The 15,315-nt window shown below is 39.3% G+C and overlaps 1 protein-coding gene across 1 annotated transcript in view; it reads left to right on the forward strand.

Moving 5' to 3' along the window:
• Positions 1-15,315, forward strand: part of EXPH5 (exophilin 5) — a 33,247-nt gene that overhangs the window by 12,354 nt on the left and 5,578 nt on the right. Inside the window, exons 2-6 of the mRNA XM_030458448.1 lie at positions 5,887-6,044; positions 8,100-8,174; positions 8,279-8,423; positions 12,925-12,973; positions 14,576-14,702. Coding sequence (XP_030314308.1) covers positions 5,887-6,044; positions 8,100-8,174; positions 8,279-8,423; positions 12,925-12,973; positions 14,576-14,702 — 554 coding nt within the window. The remainder of the gene's footprint in view (positions 1-5,886; positions 6,045-8,099; positions 8,175-8,278; positions 8,424-12,924; positions 12,974-14,575; positions 14,703-15,315) is intronic.

Genomic DNA, 15,315 nt, shown 5'->3' on the forward strand with positions numbered 1-15,315 from the left:
TTGTAGGTAGCTTGTGAGTATTGACAGCATAATAAAGTATCACCCTTCTTTTTTATCTGTCATTTGCAGCCAGGACAGAGACTCAATCCTCTGTAAAGTGTTCTCAAAGTGGGGCTTTCCCCTGTTCTGCACTCATTGTAGAGGAAATGACAGAGTCAGCCCGAGCTGGAGAATCACTGATAGCTGTGACATTTCTAGTGGTTTGTCACCTCATTCACTCTTGTTGACCAGCTGCCCAAGGGACTAAAAGCTTTCATATTCTAAGTATGTATAAATTCTATTGTAAGAGTATATATACTTATGGCCCTTTCTATTTGTTCCAGCAGAGGTGAAATAATGCTTTCACTGTAAACCCAGAGTACCTGCTAAAGAAATAGTTCCATGTTAAAATGAATTTTGAGGCACTCTTACAGCTTGAGATGGGTCATTAGTCACCCTCAGCTCCTGTGACCTTTGTGCTTTAAAAAATTAACATCATGAATTCAGTCACTGAGTTTTTGATTTCTGAGCTTTCACTTGCAGCTTCTGATTCCTGAGCACAGAGGAGTTTTATGGTCAGCATGAGAATGAACATCATCTTTGCCCTTATATTTTCTAGTTTTGTGTTTCAAAGAAAAGTGCCAGTCTGTGCACTTGCCAGGGGGAATAGAAAAAAGCTTCAAGGGAAAATTGAATGTTTGACTTGTTGAAGGAGAACAACAGCTACAGTAAGTCATCTGCAGTATACTAATTTCATATAGTTTAGTATGATAAGTTAATGCTTTGGGTAAAAACAGAGGTAACTTGTAGCCACTGCACAGAGGGTGCTTAAGTGGAAAACTTTAGACACACAAGATTTTGTGAATTATACAATGGAAAGAAGTATTCAGTGCAGAGTGGGAGTGAGATGAGAATGTCTCCTGTATGCTGATAGTTTTGCTGTCTTTGTGGATTGTGTGTCATGAATGTATCCATTGCCACTGTACTAGGCTATCTCGAAGCAGGTGATCAGCTTTAACTTAGAGGAATAAGTCTGCTGAATAGAGGTAGTGTAATAATGTCAGATTTTGTGATTTTTCTACTTTGTTGTTAAAAAGAAGAAAGTTGGAAATGGAAGGATTTTCTCTATGAGCAGGAAAAGTAAAACTTCAGTAAGGGCAGAAAAGATGTTCTGCTTTTAACTCTCATATTCCCTGCCTGTAGCACTGACACACAACTGGACTCCATGTGTGAACCTGATGTCTGTGGTGTTCTGGGTACAAAATGACATTTACTGTTTGCACCTATCTGCATAAGTATTCCTACTTTCTCTTTGAAAGGGTACTACAGGGTGGGTATCAAAATCATGTGCCAAAGTGGTGTCTTTGTGTTTGAAGGACTTCTGCCTGTTAGATGTACAGTTTGGGAGGAAAAAATAGAGATTAATTCTCTTTTCATTTTCTCCCTGCTTCCAGCTCCTGTTTTTGCACATTGTAAGCTGGCAACATCATGTGCCCATCAAAGTGGGACTGAAAACATAACCCATACGGTTCTGTGCTGGGCTGTGTTTCACTTCAGGTGAACCACAGCTTGGCACCTCAGTCCATCCAAGATATCACCACTAGATGACTCCCCAGCATCCTGACCTGATGCCTGTTCAGGACAGTGAAAATCCTTCCATTACATTTATTCATATTTGAGTAATAGTCAGAAAGAAACACTGATCCCACACACTTCTTGGTCTTCCTTGTTCTGGCACATCATCTTTTCTCATACACATCTTCTATTGGTCACATTCTCACAGTCTGTCATCTGAAGGCAACTTAGTGTTTTGATAAGCAGTAAAACATCAATATGAAGTAACAGAATCACAGCAGCAGAAGTAATAATGAAAAGGATGAAGAGTTAGATAGAAACCCAGTATTTGGGGGGAAGATAAAATTAAATATGAGAAGTTGATAAGCAATGACCTAGCAGGTTAGGTTCAAGCATTATTATCAAAACAACATTTTGCACTAAAATAGAGGCAGCCTTGGGTTTTTTGAGAATTACTGCAAAAAAGCCAAAGAAAAAATAAGTGCATTTTCAATGAGATCTTTCTTTGTTGACTTTTGTGTGCAACCAAATCATGGGAGTCATTTTTCCATTCTGATTCACCTACTTCTACATGTTTTGTATATAATAGTGAAGTTGACTTGGTTTATTGACATGAGTCAAACAGAAAACAGTAAGAAAGAAAAGTAAACAAAAGATTGCCTTAATATGGGTAAAAATACACCAGGTACTAAGAATAAAGGCTGCCTTAGAAAACAGACCTATTGTGTGTCTGACTTGCCAGGAAAGAGTATCTTGGCTCCAGGTATCATTGTATTTCTTCCTGGTAGGATTAAATTACCACAGGAGCTTTTGTGGCACCTTGGAAACCAGAATGTTGTTATTTTATTATATGTTTGTATGAAATGGGTACTAAGTTTTTCAAATTACTTCAACTGTGCCAGTCTTTGCTATTGTCAGTAATAATTCTTCTGCCCCCCTTTTTTTTCAGATAAGACAAAAGTATGTCTATCGTCCCTGCTAGAGTTCTTTCTAATGCTTTTTGCACTTTTAGGTGCAGACCTCTCAGTTTGGTCTTCTCAGACCCGGGGAGCTTTGATCCAGTGATCAACTGCTTGTCCTTTACTCAGTGCAATTCCCTGTGCTCAGTGGTTTCTGTGTATCTGTTCTCTTATGAACTGTGTGCTGAGAGTGCTTAAGGGCCAAATCCTGCTTCTGCTGAAATCAGTAGGAATCATAATTTCTGCTCTGGCAAAAGTTGGATTGAGTCCCCTGCAAAGAACAGAGTTGTCCTCAGACATCCTATTTGGCAACCCAGTTTCTGCTCCCTCACACGTATCTCTTCTGCTTTAATTTCAGGATGAAAATGGTAGAGAAAATACCTTTCCTCTTACAGTAGCAATTACATACAGCTCATTATTATTGTAACAGGAAGTGTCAGGGGGAGGTTACATCTCTTTTCACAGCATTTATAATGACCCACATGAAAGTCTAAGACATACATACATTTAGGTTAACTTGTCCCTGGAGATGTCTGTATAAGAAACAGTGGGGCATCCTTGTCCCAGTGAGGAAGTGATGTTTTTAAAAATAGTGCAAAGGAGTTGCTCCTGAGTGATTCATTAGTTTAGATGCTGTGTATGATAATAGATGGGAAAAAGTAACAAGGTAAATTCTGTGAGGTCACTTAGGATTGCTGCCTACTCCAGCTGGTGGGGCAGTCTCCTGTAAATTATCCTGGGAGTGGAATTGCCTTTAATCCTGCAGCAGCTTGCAGGTACTTTTCCCAGTCACAATGATTATGTGATCTCTGCGCAAAAGGAAGTGGCTCCCAGTGACCAAAGTGGCTGTAGGGAAACAAGGAGGAAGGGTGGATGGAGCAAGCAGGTTGGCAGGATTAGTATATTCGGTTTAGAGGGCATTAGGTGTTTTGACACTCCTGCAGAGCAGTGTCTCAATATATAATTTGCCATCTAAGTAACAATAGCACTGCCTCAAAGGCAAGTTCATTGCAATACTGACTGCAGATACCATCTGCTGCTGTAATTGTTTCTTGAGACAGGTTTTCCTTCTAGTTCACAACTGTCATTCATTAGTATCATGAGGGGGCATGTAAACTTGGCAGGGCAGGTTTATAGGGAAATGATGTGGTTTGGCTGGTAGTCATTGCAAATGACAAGTATTTAATAGTCGTGCAATATAGCAATGGCATATTATGTACCATTAATATTATTCAGTACTCACATAACTATATATAGCATTCCATATATTGCCCTGCACGTCTGTGTAAATACAAATGCACACTAGCAATTGGCAGGGTTCACTGGATGAGTGGGGGTGACAGCACAGTTCCCGGGTAATGACCGCAGGCAACGCCACGCTCCTGCCAGGAAAGATTTCACAGAGTTTCAGTGTTCGTGTCAGTGTTTGCACAAGAGCTTGATTATATTTTTAGTGCCCGGCGTGTCCGCACAGCGCCTGATGGAGCCCGATGGAGCCCGATGGAGCCGATGCTGGAGCCAGGGGCGCCCTTTTGGCTCTCTTTCCTTCTCTCCGGAGCGCCGCTAGGGGGCGCTCGAGGCGGGGCTGGGGCCGCCGCTAGGAGGCGCTCGAGGCGGGGCTGGGGCCGCCGCTAGGGGGCGCTCGTCTCTCCCTCACCCTCCCCTTCTCCCGCTCCTCCCGCCCCAGGCCCGGACGTGACCCCTCCTGAGGAGAAAAACCGATTCATTCCGGACGGGTTTTAAAAAAAAAGACCCCAAGGGTGGGTTACAAGTGATGGTCTCCACTTTTGCGACTTCAGCAAAAGCGCTGTGAGCTTGTTTTCCGGGCAATCGCTGAGGCTGCGGCCGCTCCCCGAGTAGCTCCGTGCAGGCGCTGGAGCTGCGGCTCCTCCCGCTCCCGGGTCCCCGTGGCCGCGGGGTGAGGTCACGAAGCTGGCACTCGGGAGCACTTTTTTGTTCGTCTCCCCCCCCTGTTTCACGTCACTGCTGGACTGTTTTCCATGCTGCAGATGGCGTTTAGGGTGCTTACTCACTCCCACGGTGCGGTAATATCTGTGATGATTAACATTTTTGCCTTTGTAATAAGTTTATTTCAGATGGCTAATATGTGTGCCTCAGCCTCCGTCATGTTCTTCACAGGACATGTTCTTCACTCATTTACCGAAAATGTTTCTCTCAAAAATGTTTCATTCTTCAGATGAACAGTAGGTGTTAGTGTGGACAATACACCCTGTATCGATTCCAGATGGAAATCAGTTTCCAGACCAGATTTTTAATTTTAAGTTTGTTTTGCGAAGTAATGTTGTCTCGGAGAATAATGAGGTTTTATTTAAATTGATAACTGAAATAATTTATGTTCCCTGAGAGCATCTGTATTCTTAAACACGGGTTTTACCACTGGTTCAGGTGGGAGATTTGCATGGAAGCCTTGCTGACGCATTGGTATTGCATCTCCAGGCTGTGCACAGTCTTGTTCTCTTGCCATCGGAATCAGCTGGGGCGTGGATTTGGGGCATTTGCATCTGTGCTTTAGGTACTTGAGTAGTGCAATTTGAAAACAAGTAACTTTGCACTACTCTGACTCCTTTGCTGCTGTACCTTGTTCTTTACATCCAGCTAAATACTTCGTTCCTGTGACCTCTTCATCTAAAACCTGAACTTGCTGCTAAATAGCTCCGTCAATTGCAGTCACATGTGTGCAGCTTGTTCAGGCTTTGCCTCTGCGTGGCAGAACGTTCCCATTCATGATTTGGTGCTTCCATTTGTATTAAGCACAGGCAGAATGCAGCAACCCTTATTACGAAGCAATGAAAGAGAAGAATGTGATAAACTTGTTGAACATGTTGCATGAATACTTATTAATAAAAAAAAAAGTATTCTTCTTTACATAGAAAATGGGGGGGTGTTCCTCACTATCAGGACCTCAGAGAGCTTATTCTTGAAAATCAGAAAAATCTTGTTATTGCTTTTGCTTAGACAAGTGAATAAATATTTCAATAATTACTTTGTTAGAGTATTATTTATTCTGATTATTGGCTGAGCTTAATCTTACTTTCAACTAGTTTTATAATGCTTATGAATTATTACCTCATTTTTGCAAGGGAGAAAGATTCACTTCTTCAAGGCAGAGAATAGTCCAAGAATATGAGTTGTCCTCTTAGTCACATAATCTTATTGTTGAGCTGGAGAGTTCTGCTGTCACTAAAACTATTATGTGATTGCTGTGAATATATCATGTGCCATTGTGTTTCTTTAAAAGTCATTATAGGTAGAAAAATACTGTAAATACTTAAATGAACAGGGAGAGTTCCTATTGATGTGCCTGTAATATCTAAAATGGTTTAAATATAATTAGTTTTTTTTTCCTTTCCAGCAAACTTCTGAAGACAAAGAACTCCAAAACAGGGCTGCAGGGAGTAACTGGAGAATGGTTTGAAGAAATACAAAGAAAAAAATTTCAGAATTACGTTGATGTCAATAAAATGCTAAAACCACCATTAGAACATCAGATAAAGAAGAGCAAGAACACCAGTGAGTTTCATTTTTCTACTTCCTTATCTGTGTTATACCATTATCTTAGATCATTTCAGAGTGTGATAGCTAAGTTACTGAAATTGCATGGAATTTCTTCTCAAGTCAAAGTTCTACTGGAATTATATTTGCAAAAGATCTATCTGTTTCTTTAAGCAGATTCTGTTGGAAGCACAGCTGGGAGTCACAACAAAATTCACTATATTCTTGTCCTATAGTTAGAATTATAGAGCAGCCCAGGTTGGATGGACATCAGATCATCTGTTCCATCCCCTTGTGAGAAAGGGAGCCTGGATGAGGTTATCTAGCACTCAGCCCACACACATCTTGTAAATGTCCAGTGATGGGGAGGTTGTTCCAGTGATTGATTCTTCTCACTGTAAAAAATTTCTTTCTTAAGATGAAGTTGCTGTAATTATAGTAAATATGGTGGTGGCTTCCCAGTTAAAGCAGTAATGTGTACTTTGTACAAATACTGGTTTAGCTTTACCTAATTCTTGTAAAGAAATTAGAAGCATGTAAATGACATCTGAAATAAGTAGACAATTTGGGTTTGGGTGAGAGAGACATGACTCTACTACTGGAAGACTCTTCCTGTAAACATGGGGCTGAAGGTATGCCAGTGCTGATTGTCAGGGTGAGTGACAAAGCCTGGAAAGCTGGGCTGACCAGGAAGCAACTTCTGGAGATGCCATTTCACAAGTTCTGTTGCCCATCCAAAACGAGCACAAGAAACATGGTGTCTATACCAAGCATGGCATTCTGCACACTCTTTTCCATCTATCATCCACATAGTTTTAAAGCATAATTATTCTTCTATTCCATTCATATTTCTGCATGTTTTTCATTGAGCTCTTCCTATTTGTACTTCGTAGCAACTGAAAGCAGTCATATTTCAAAAGAAAAGTGAAAACCTACAAGTTTTGCTGAAACTACAGGCCTACACAGAACAGATCTGTCTTTCTTGACCAGTTTTCCCCAACATCCCCACAGCTGGCTCCCAACGTCCACAGCTGGCTCCTATTTTTCTCTTTCTAATTGATGCATTAGCTAACTAAACCCTGCATAATTGTTCTCTGGTATTTTAACTTTGAAAGCTGCTGTTTCTATTTCATACCTGAGGGAGAGTTTGTGTGCCTCAGAGGCCTCTCTGTTATTTCCAAATGTATAAATTAATAAAAGATATTTCTACCCACAATCATTGTTCTGTCTACCTGTAGACAGACCCTAGACCATCCTGGCTACAGCAGAGTGCTGAATTAGGACTTCTCTGATGTCAGCTTCAGTGACAAATCAAGCAATGCCACCAAAATATTGCCCCTTGCTCTTGTTATCCGTGATGCTTTGCTCTCATTTCTGGTTTTGCTTTTTCCTGCAGGCACTGGATAAGCCATTTTCAGGCCACTGTATGTTTCAGGATGCTTTAAATGGGAAAAAAAAAGATGCAGGGCTTTATTCCTGAGTGAAGTCTTGTTTCTTTATGTTCTCCAGTTTCCTGTGCATGTTTTAATGGCAGACATTGCAGATTCTCCCCCTAACCTGTGAGCAATATTCATCTGCTCCTTCATGCCAGTTGCCAGCTGCTTTTACAGACAGACTGGGATTATGTTCCTTTTGAAGAAATCAAATTATAACCTTCCTTAGGAAAACACTCATTATATCTTCCATTTAAAATATTGTTCTCATATGCAGTTTGTAGGAGAAAAAAATGTGCCCCAGTGGCCATAGGAACCCCATCATAAAGAATTGTATGATACAGAAGACACATTAGTCTGAATTACTGTTGTGTAGTTACATTACAGACTACTAAACCACTGTATATTCATTTTTTTCATATTTATGTTTCTTATAAAGGTCACAAGAAGGTGATTAATGATTGTGGGTTCCTCAATTTTCAAATATATAATTTGCCCCTATTTTAAAAGTTATAGTTTTCAAATGGTTGAGTACTGATTACTTTCTGAAAATCAGACTCATTTATCTCGTGTGTGTCACCCAAAACTAATAACACTTTTCAAAACTTTAAACCTGTTTATCTTTCTCTTAGTCTTCCAGTTAGTCATTATAAACCAGCATATCACATAGTCTGTCCAAAAATGTCAATAAAAATAAATTTTCTTGGCAAAAAAGGTAAGAAAAAGAAGTCTGTTTATGAAGATGCAACTTTTTATATATATTTTAATACTGTATTTAGTAAGAACTTGAAACAAACCAAATTTTTATAATATTTTCAGATCATAAAGAATTAAAAATGTCATCCCGTGCAAATCCTCAAGCACAAAAGAACACTACAACTTCCTTTCTGGGGTTCAGATCACCTTTTGCTTGGCTTTCCTACTTCAGAAAATCAAGGAAAAACCAGACTCAGAAGCAACCACGGTGAGCTATATTCAGAACATACATTATTTCCAGCTTTTAAAAAGCATACAAATTGTTCTGTGCTTTGCTTAGAAAACTTTAAATTAATTTTTCAGTCTCTTGCCTTTCACCTAACTGGGAGGATTGGGATTTTACTTGGTCATGTAACAAGAGATTAACTGTTCCGTGTCAGAAGAATAAGGACTAAGTGGCAAGCAATGGGTAAAGTCTCTCGGCTAAATCTCTTTTGCTCAGGTTTTGCATAAAGTTTTTTAAGTGCATGAAAGGCCCTAGACTTAGCAGTGGATGCATCCTGCTTGATTCCCTCTCAAGAGGACAAAACGTAAGGCACATGGGGACCTGTTGCCCTATGGCTGTGATACAACAGGAAAGCTCAGTTTTCCCAGGCCATGTCAGAGAGTACTGGCCCCAGGCAGCTCCGGTGCATCAGTTCCCAGCATTTCTAGCCCAGAGGCAGCTTCGGGGCAGGCCTGCAGCTTTAGCTCTGGCTGGGCAAACAGGGAGGCTCTCCCCTGTCACTGAAGACAGTGCTTTTGTCTTCTCTGTGCTTTTGTCTGCTGTGCTTTGTCAGGTCTTTGGTTTCAACTGGAGCTGAACCAAAAATGGTCTCATATGCAGTGCTGGGGCTGCTGTTAGAAAAGCATCCCTCTCCCTTCCCATCCACAGTGCAGCTCAGAGGGAATGGGACTGTGCTTGTGCTGGTGAGGCTGACAGTTCTAACTTTTGTCTTGTGTGGTTCTGCGTGTCAGCAACACCCGAGTGAAATAATATTATTTCTGTGTGTATCTTAAGGTAATGCTTAGGACTGGCAATCATAGGTGCAGGTGCCTTGTGCAGTGCTGTGAAAGCTGCAAGATCTTTGGCACTTTAAAGAACTGATTTTCACTCTGTAGAGTCTCGGGCTGGTATTGTGTTTCATGCCTGGGGCTCCCAGGTGGCATGACAATAAGACAAGGAACGGCTGTAATAAGCAATGACAAGGAATGCAAGGCTCTAAAGGAATTACTTACTCTGATAGACAGATATTGTAGCACAGCAGATTGCCATTGTGGAGTGTTTGTATCAAAGCAGAAGGGATCTAAGGGGAGGTTTGAGTAAAAGCCATGAGATTAGCTTTGCGGATGTTTACTGCTAACAATTCTCCAGCATAGCAGCGCAGCATAGAAAAAAATGCAAAGTTTTAACTCGACTCCACACCTGTAATTTGTTCCTTCCTCTTTCCTATGTCATGGTAAGGCTGCTTTTCTGGGACACACACAGCCCACCTGGCAGAGAAAAGGGACACTTGTATAACCTAGAATCAAATTTCAAGGGTGCTGTATCCTGGTGCAATTCCCAATGCACAGGTGAAGATTTAGGCTTTGCTGTAGAATCTAAGCATTTAAGAAGTTAAAAAAAAAACAAAAAACATGCCTACTCATTGCACCAGCTTTTCTAATATGTGTTTATCTGGCTTTTCCACAGAAAATCTATTGTATCTCAGGCTCAGATGCCTTTGATTTCTTACCGAGCACAGCTTGAAAAATAAACAAGTCAATCCTGACGTGTAACTGAGCTGATTGCTACATTTTCTAGTCACGCCTCTCTGTCGAAAACTTCCCCCACCCTCTTCTAGGTGTTGCCGTGGCATGTGGTTTGTTTTATGCATAGACAAAAGCACTAAAATAATCTGCCTCTGACCAGGTAGAGTTATTTTGGAGAGCTAGTGAAATACAATAGGAGGCAGCACTGTAAATCCTGTAAGTAAGCTTAGCTGGCAGAAGCTTTTAAATAGATAAATATTAATGGCTGTTTAGAGGGTCCTATCTGTACCGGAGAGACTGTTTAATCAGCTGGGGTGGTGATTTCCTACAAGAATAAATTATGGATGCTGCAGAAGAGAGTATGCTCATGTGGAGACACAGAAGATGCTAACAAAAGGTTTCTAACTGTAGACTGAAGGTAGTAAAATGTTTGATTGCTTTGGGTTCCAAGGTGTTTGGTGTTCTTGAATTCATCCTTACTCTTTTCTAAAATGTAAGTGTGGTTCATACTGGAAAAGAAATGCTGTTTAATTGTGTTTTCAGCATCTTTGAGTTGTGTGTGTGTTGCTTAGCTTGCTTCTTATGTAGTACTGATAAGAATAGTATATAAGAAAATTAATTTCACTGACGTTCAACAACTCGGAGGTGGCATGGGGAAGATGGGTGCCTCAGTCAAAATACTAATTTTCAGCAGATTTTAATTAATGGATTTATATTATTGTTACCAGTAGTGGTAGTAGTAAGTAGAGTCGTATTTACTTTTAATCATACATTCAGTTGTCATTACAAAGATACATATGTATTTAAGTGAAAAAGTATAAAATATAACTTCTTGTTTTCCATAGTAAGTAATATTTTTCTGATGGCAAATATTTCTGAGCTTAACCATTAGTTTCTTTTCTGTTTATGAATAATTGATAATGTTTACAAGTATGTGTCTGTGCACACATGCATGTGTGTGTGAAATAATGTAAACATTACTCAAGATGCTAACTAAAAATGAAACAATTACTTTTTGCTAAAGTTAAGTCATGATTCTCTGGAAATAAGCAAAACTTCCATTTTAAAAATGCTGAAAAACTTAAAAGAGTTAAGAAAAAATAATGAGGCTGCTTGAGAAGTGGAGGGATTGGCACAAGGAAAAGATTAAAATAACATTGTCTGTCTAAGCTGGCAGGGAGGAAAATAAACCAGGATGCAACGATCAGTTATTTCTGACAGAAAAGTGACAACAAAGACATGGAGGAACTTAGAATAGTGCCAGAGGTGCAAATGAAAATTTAATTTTTGACTAGACTATCAGAATACATGTCTACTTCATGTAGCTTCATTGCAAGGAGCAATTAATGCAACACCAAACACAACACAAAGTAGGAAGAACTGCAGAGCAGCTTTGCACAGTAAAGCTAAAGAAGAGAGCTACTAACAAAGCTTTTACATTTTTATTATGCATATAATTAAAATTAAGGCAACTTGCCAAGCCACAGGATTTTATTGAAATTGTTTTGCAGGAAAACATTGTAAGAACTCTGAAACATAAGCTTCATTCTTTATTTTTAGCATTAAAATATATTCAACATTATTTTAGTTTAAAGGAAGAGCTACATACATCTCTGAGTCCTGGTTCTGTACACTTCATTCACAGGGAGCTATAACACAATCAATAAATGGCTGTTCATATTCAGTGCTACCAGCAAAAATAAGAAACTTCAGATTCAGATCATCTGGTCAGATCCTAAGCCCCCTGAGTTCGATGAGCTTGTTTCCTTTGGTTTCAGTTGGACCCCATGTCAGAGAGGAATCCTGGTTTTACAGTTCACAATTACAGAAGCAAAAACAAATTGCACCTTTCAACTGTTCTTCCCTGCCTGCAAGCACATTGCAAACAAATGACAAAGCACTTCAGGAGGAAAGGCTGGGCCACAAAGAACCTGCCAACAAGCCGGTTTATACTTGCTGTTGAAGCACAATAAAGTAGACTACCTGAGCACAAGAAGGTTTTAAGAGACTAAGAACAATTTCATTCAAAAAAACTTTGAGACAAACAGGACTGAGCAGAACCCTCTTTCCCTACTTCACTTACACTCAAGAATTAACTTCCTGGGAAAAAAGTTTCTGAAACAAGGAAGGACTGGCGAGAAGCACAAGCTGAGCAACATTTCCTTCAGGGCTTTTGAAGGGACCAGGTTGACTTAGTTGTAAAGTAAGGATTTGCAGACTTGAATAGACTCAGTGAAGTTCTGTTCTTGTTTCTTTGGATTATTTTGTATATGTATGTCTGCAAGTCACCCTGTAGGACAGAATACCTTTTATATTCAGGGTTTCTTGGCTTGTTCTAACCACTGCATTACTCACAGATGCTCAAGCCACTTCCCTGCCAAACCCTTGCAGTCCTATATAGGTTAGGAAAGCAGAGAAGCCTTCTACCATGTGTTAAAATTGGTGAATGAAGGCTGTTCTGGATGGTTAGCAGCAAGTTCCAAAGTTCACATCAAAAACAATCTGCTGTCTCTCGTCCTTAGAGGGGTCAGAGCACAGCTCTGCATCTGAGCAATGAGAAATGGAAAACAAAAACAGAACTGCAGATGCAAACCACTCACAGATTTACAAGTAGTTAACTTTGGCTATTTGTAGTACCTACTAAGTTACTGTTGTGAAAAGGAAGTAATACCATCTTATTTTAATGCTGTATTGAAACAATTACTTTGTGGCTGTTGTAGACAGTAAGACCTGAGTAGGCTGAGTTCATCCTTGGCTGTGCAGCTACGACATTTGTAAGCTGACAAGGCCAGACTGAGTGGTTCATTTCCCCAGCATTTTTTGCAAGCAGGCTTTTTTGGGGGGAAAAGTTGGATTCCTCATAGAGCGGTCTTTTTTTCAGATGGTTCTCCATGGCTGTTAAACTGCTGGATATTTACTACCTGGTAGAACTGTCACATTCCTTTTCAAAGCCAACATTTCAATCCTTCTGTCTACAGGTATGACAGTTCTGCAGACCCAAGTTCAAAAGTGGAAGAAATGGCAACGGTAAGGAGCTTGTGAGCACTTTTGTCAGAAATGCTTGAACCACAGATTTTTCAAAAGCTAGTCCTCTTTCTTTAGGCTGTTTATACAATACCTGTTTAAATAATATTCTTGCAACTCTTGTTAAACACTGAGTAAAATATCTGTGTTGTGAACACGTTGAAAGCAGTAGAATGAGCTTGCCCTTTTAACTATACAAGTCCAAAGCCTTCCTAGGTAAGCTCCAAGTCTCTCTTACCATGTTTCAGTTCTCTGTTAATGACAGAATAATGACATTGCTAATTTCCTGGGCCAGAACCCTCACATATTTTGTAACCAACTTCCAAACTCACACTGACTGAATAATCTAGTGTATTTACTTTGTTTCTTCTAAATTGTTAAAGGTGAAAAAGCATATCTGACTTGGACAGGCAGTAAGCTAGAGCCTCTTTTGCAACATTTCCACATACAGAATTAATGTAAATTGTGACAGTTGGAAATTACTTTTTGCTGAATGTCCCATATTATAAGCAAAAGCTCAATTTAAGGATAAAACAGATTTACTTCTGTTAGAATGGATATATTTCTGAATCTGTTAGATTTCTAAATGTTAGAACAGATTTATTTCTCTATTTAAGTACACACTTAAATAGACATTAATAGACATTAAAATGTTGAAATAGGTAGATTTCCTCTAAGTATGATCTTTGCTATTTTAATTACTTTATTGTACTGTATCACTAACATGTCTTTTCTCCTCTTCAATTGGGTGGTATAGTCACAAGGGGGAATAAGAAAGAGTACAATATATAATCAAAGGTATAGAGGTGTTAAATTTGCCACCTTCCTTCTCTCACATTTCAAAACCAAAGGGATAATCTATTTTAATATATGTATTAAAAAGATCTTATCAGAGAATAGACTATTATAGCTAGACAAGCAAAATATTAGGAATATTGAGAATTTAGGAATAAAGTAGGATTGGTTTATTAAAAAAAGGAGTAAGAGTCTCAGCTGAAGTAAATCAGCAGCTGAGCAGTTGCCTGCACTTCAGCCATCTGAGACTGTGAACTGAGAGAAATATGGATGGGATAGGGACCTCTCCAGCTTAACATGTATACTAAATTTAGATGAGGAATAGGGTGACATTTTCCCCACTGCTGAGGTTATTTATCATAGCTGTCTTGCAATATGAAGATTGACTACAGTGTTAAATTCTTAAATCTCTGTTGGGAAGTCAGTGTGTGAATTTTAAAAGGCAATAGTAAGGGAAGAAGTGATTAGGAAAAACTAAATTAAGAGATACAGTGCAGTAACATAGGCATAGGATGCCTATGGAGAAAATAAGTAAACTATGCCCCCTATTGTAAGGTTATTATAACTTATCTATCCAAAACATGCTATGGTGTGAGGACAAGATAAGCAAATCTCCTTATTACATACATAAAAATTTCTAAGATGTATGCAGTTTTACAATCCTTATTTGTATTAATAATACAGTATTTAAAGGACCCACAAAGAGTTTACTGACTTCTGTTACTTGTGACACAATTTGTAATCTGCAATGAAGCATGATTTGAACCCACATATAGCACTAAATGCATGTTGACTTCCAATTTCTAACAGGCTGAAGTGTCGAATTCCCCATTGTCAGCTGAACCAAGTGGTCATTCTTTTGATGCAAACCAAAATGAAATGATGGAGAAAATTACACAGGAATGGAATGAACAGCTAGAGAAGGAGTTTTTCAGTGGTAAGTGTTGTGTCCTTACTTTGTTCTGATATTATTGTGTTAACTGTGGTGATTGATTTCAGAGAATTTTCCGCAAAAGCATGGGCTGTGTAGACAGGGCTTATTACTTTCTACCATGCAGAATTGCAAGATACCACAGATTGAAAGCATGATTGGGAAGGAGTGTGGGTCAGCTGCTAATGCTGAAAGAGTAGAGTACTGCATGATGGTTCTTCTGAAACTCAAAGGCCTGGCACTGACTGAGAGTCAGTCATAACTGTGCACACTTGCCTACTGACAGAGAAAAACTGCATATAGCTTCAGTGTTCATTTTAAAATAATAAGCTACAATTCAGTGGAGAGCTTCTCTTCTGAATGAAACAACCAGCAGACATGCTAGACTACTGAATGAGCTTGTCTGATGATTTGCAGGATTCTGTGTTTTCTTACTGTTGCATCACAACTGTATTTTGTTATGGGCACAGAAAGGTCCATGTTTGCCTAGTGAATTACTCTCGGGGATTTTCTGCTTACAGACTAGTTTTGGAAAGTTGACACACACACACATATATAGCATGTGAATAAGAATTCAGACTTCAGATTGTTTTATTTTTCTTTTAAATAGCACAAAAAC

Source organism: Calypte anna, chromosome 1 (genome assembly GCF_003957555.1).
Source record: "Calypte anna isolate BGI_N300 chromosome 1, bCalAnn1_v1.p, whole genome shotgun sequence".
Classification (NCBI taxonomy): domain Eukaryota; kingdom Metazoa; phylum Chordata; class Aves; order Apodiformes; family Trochilidae; genus Calypte; species Calypte anna.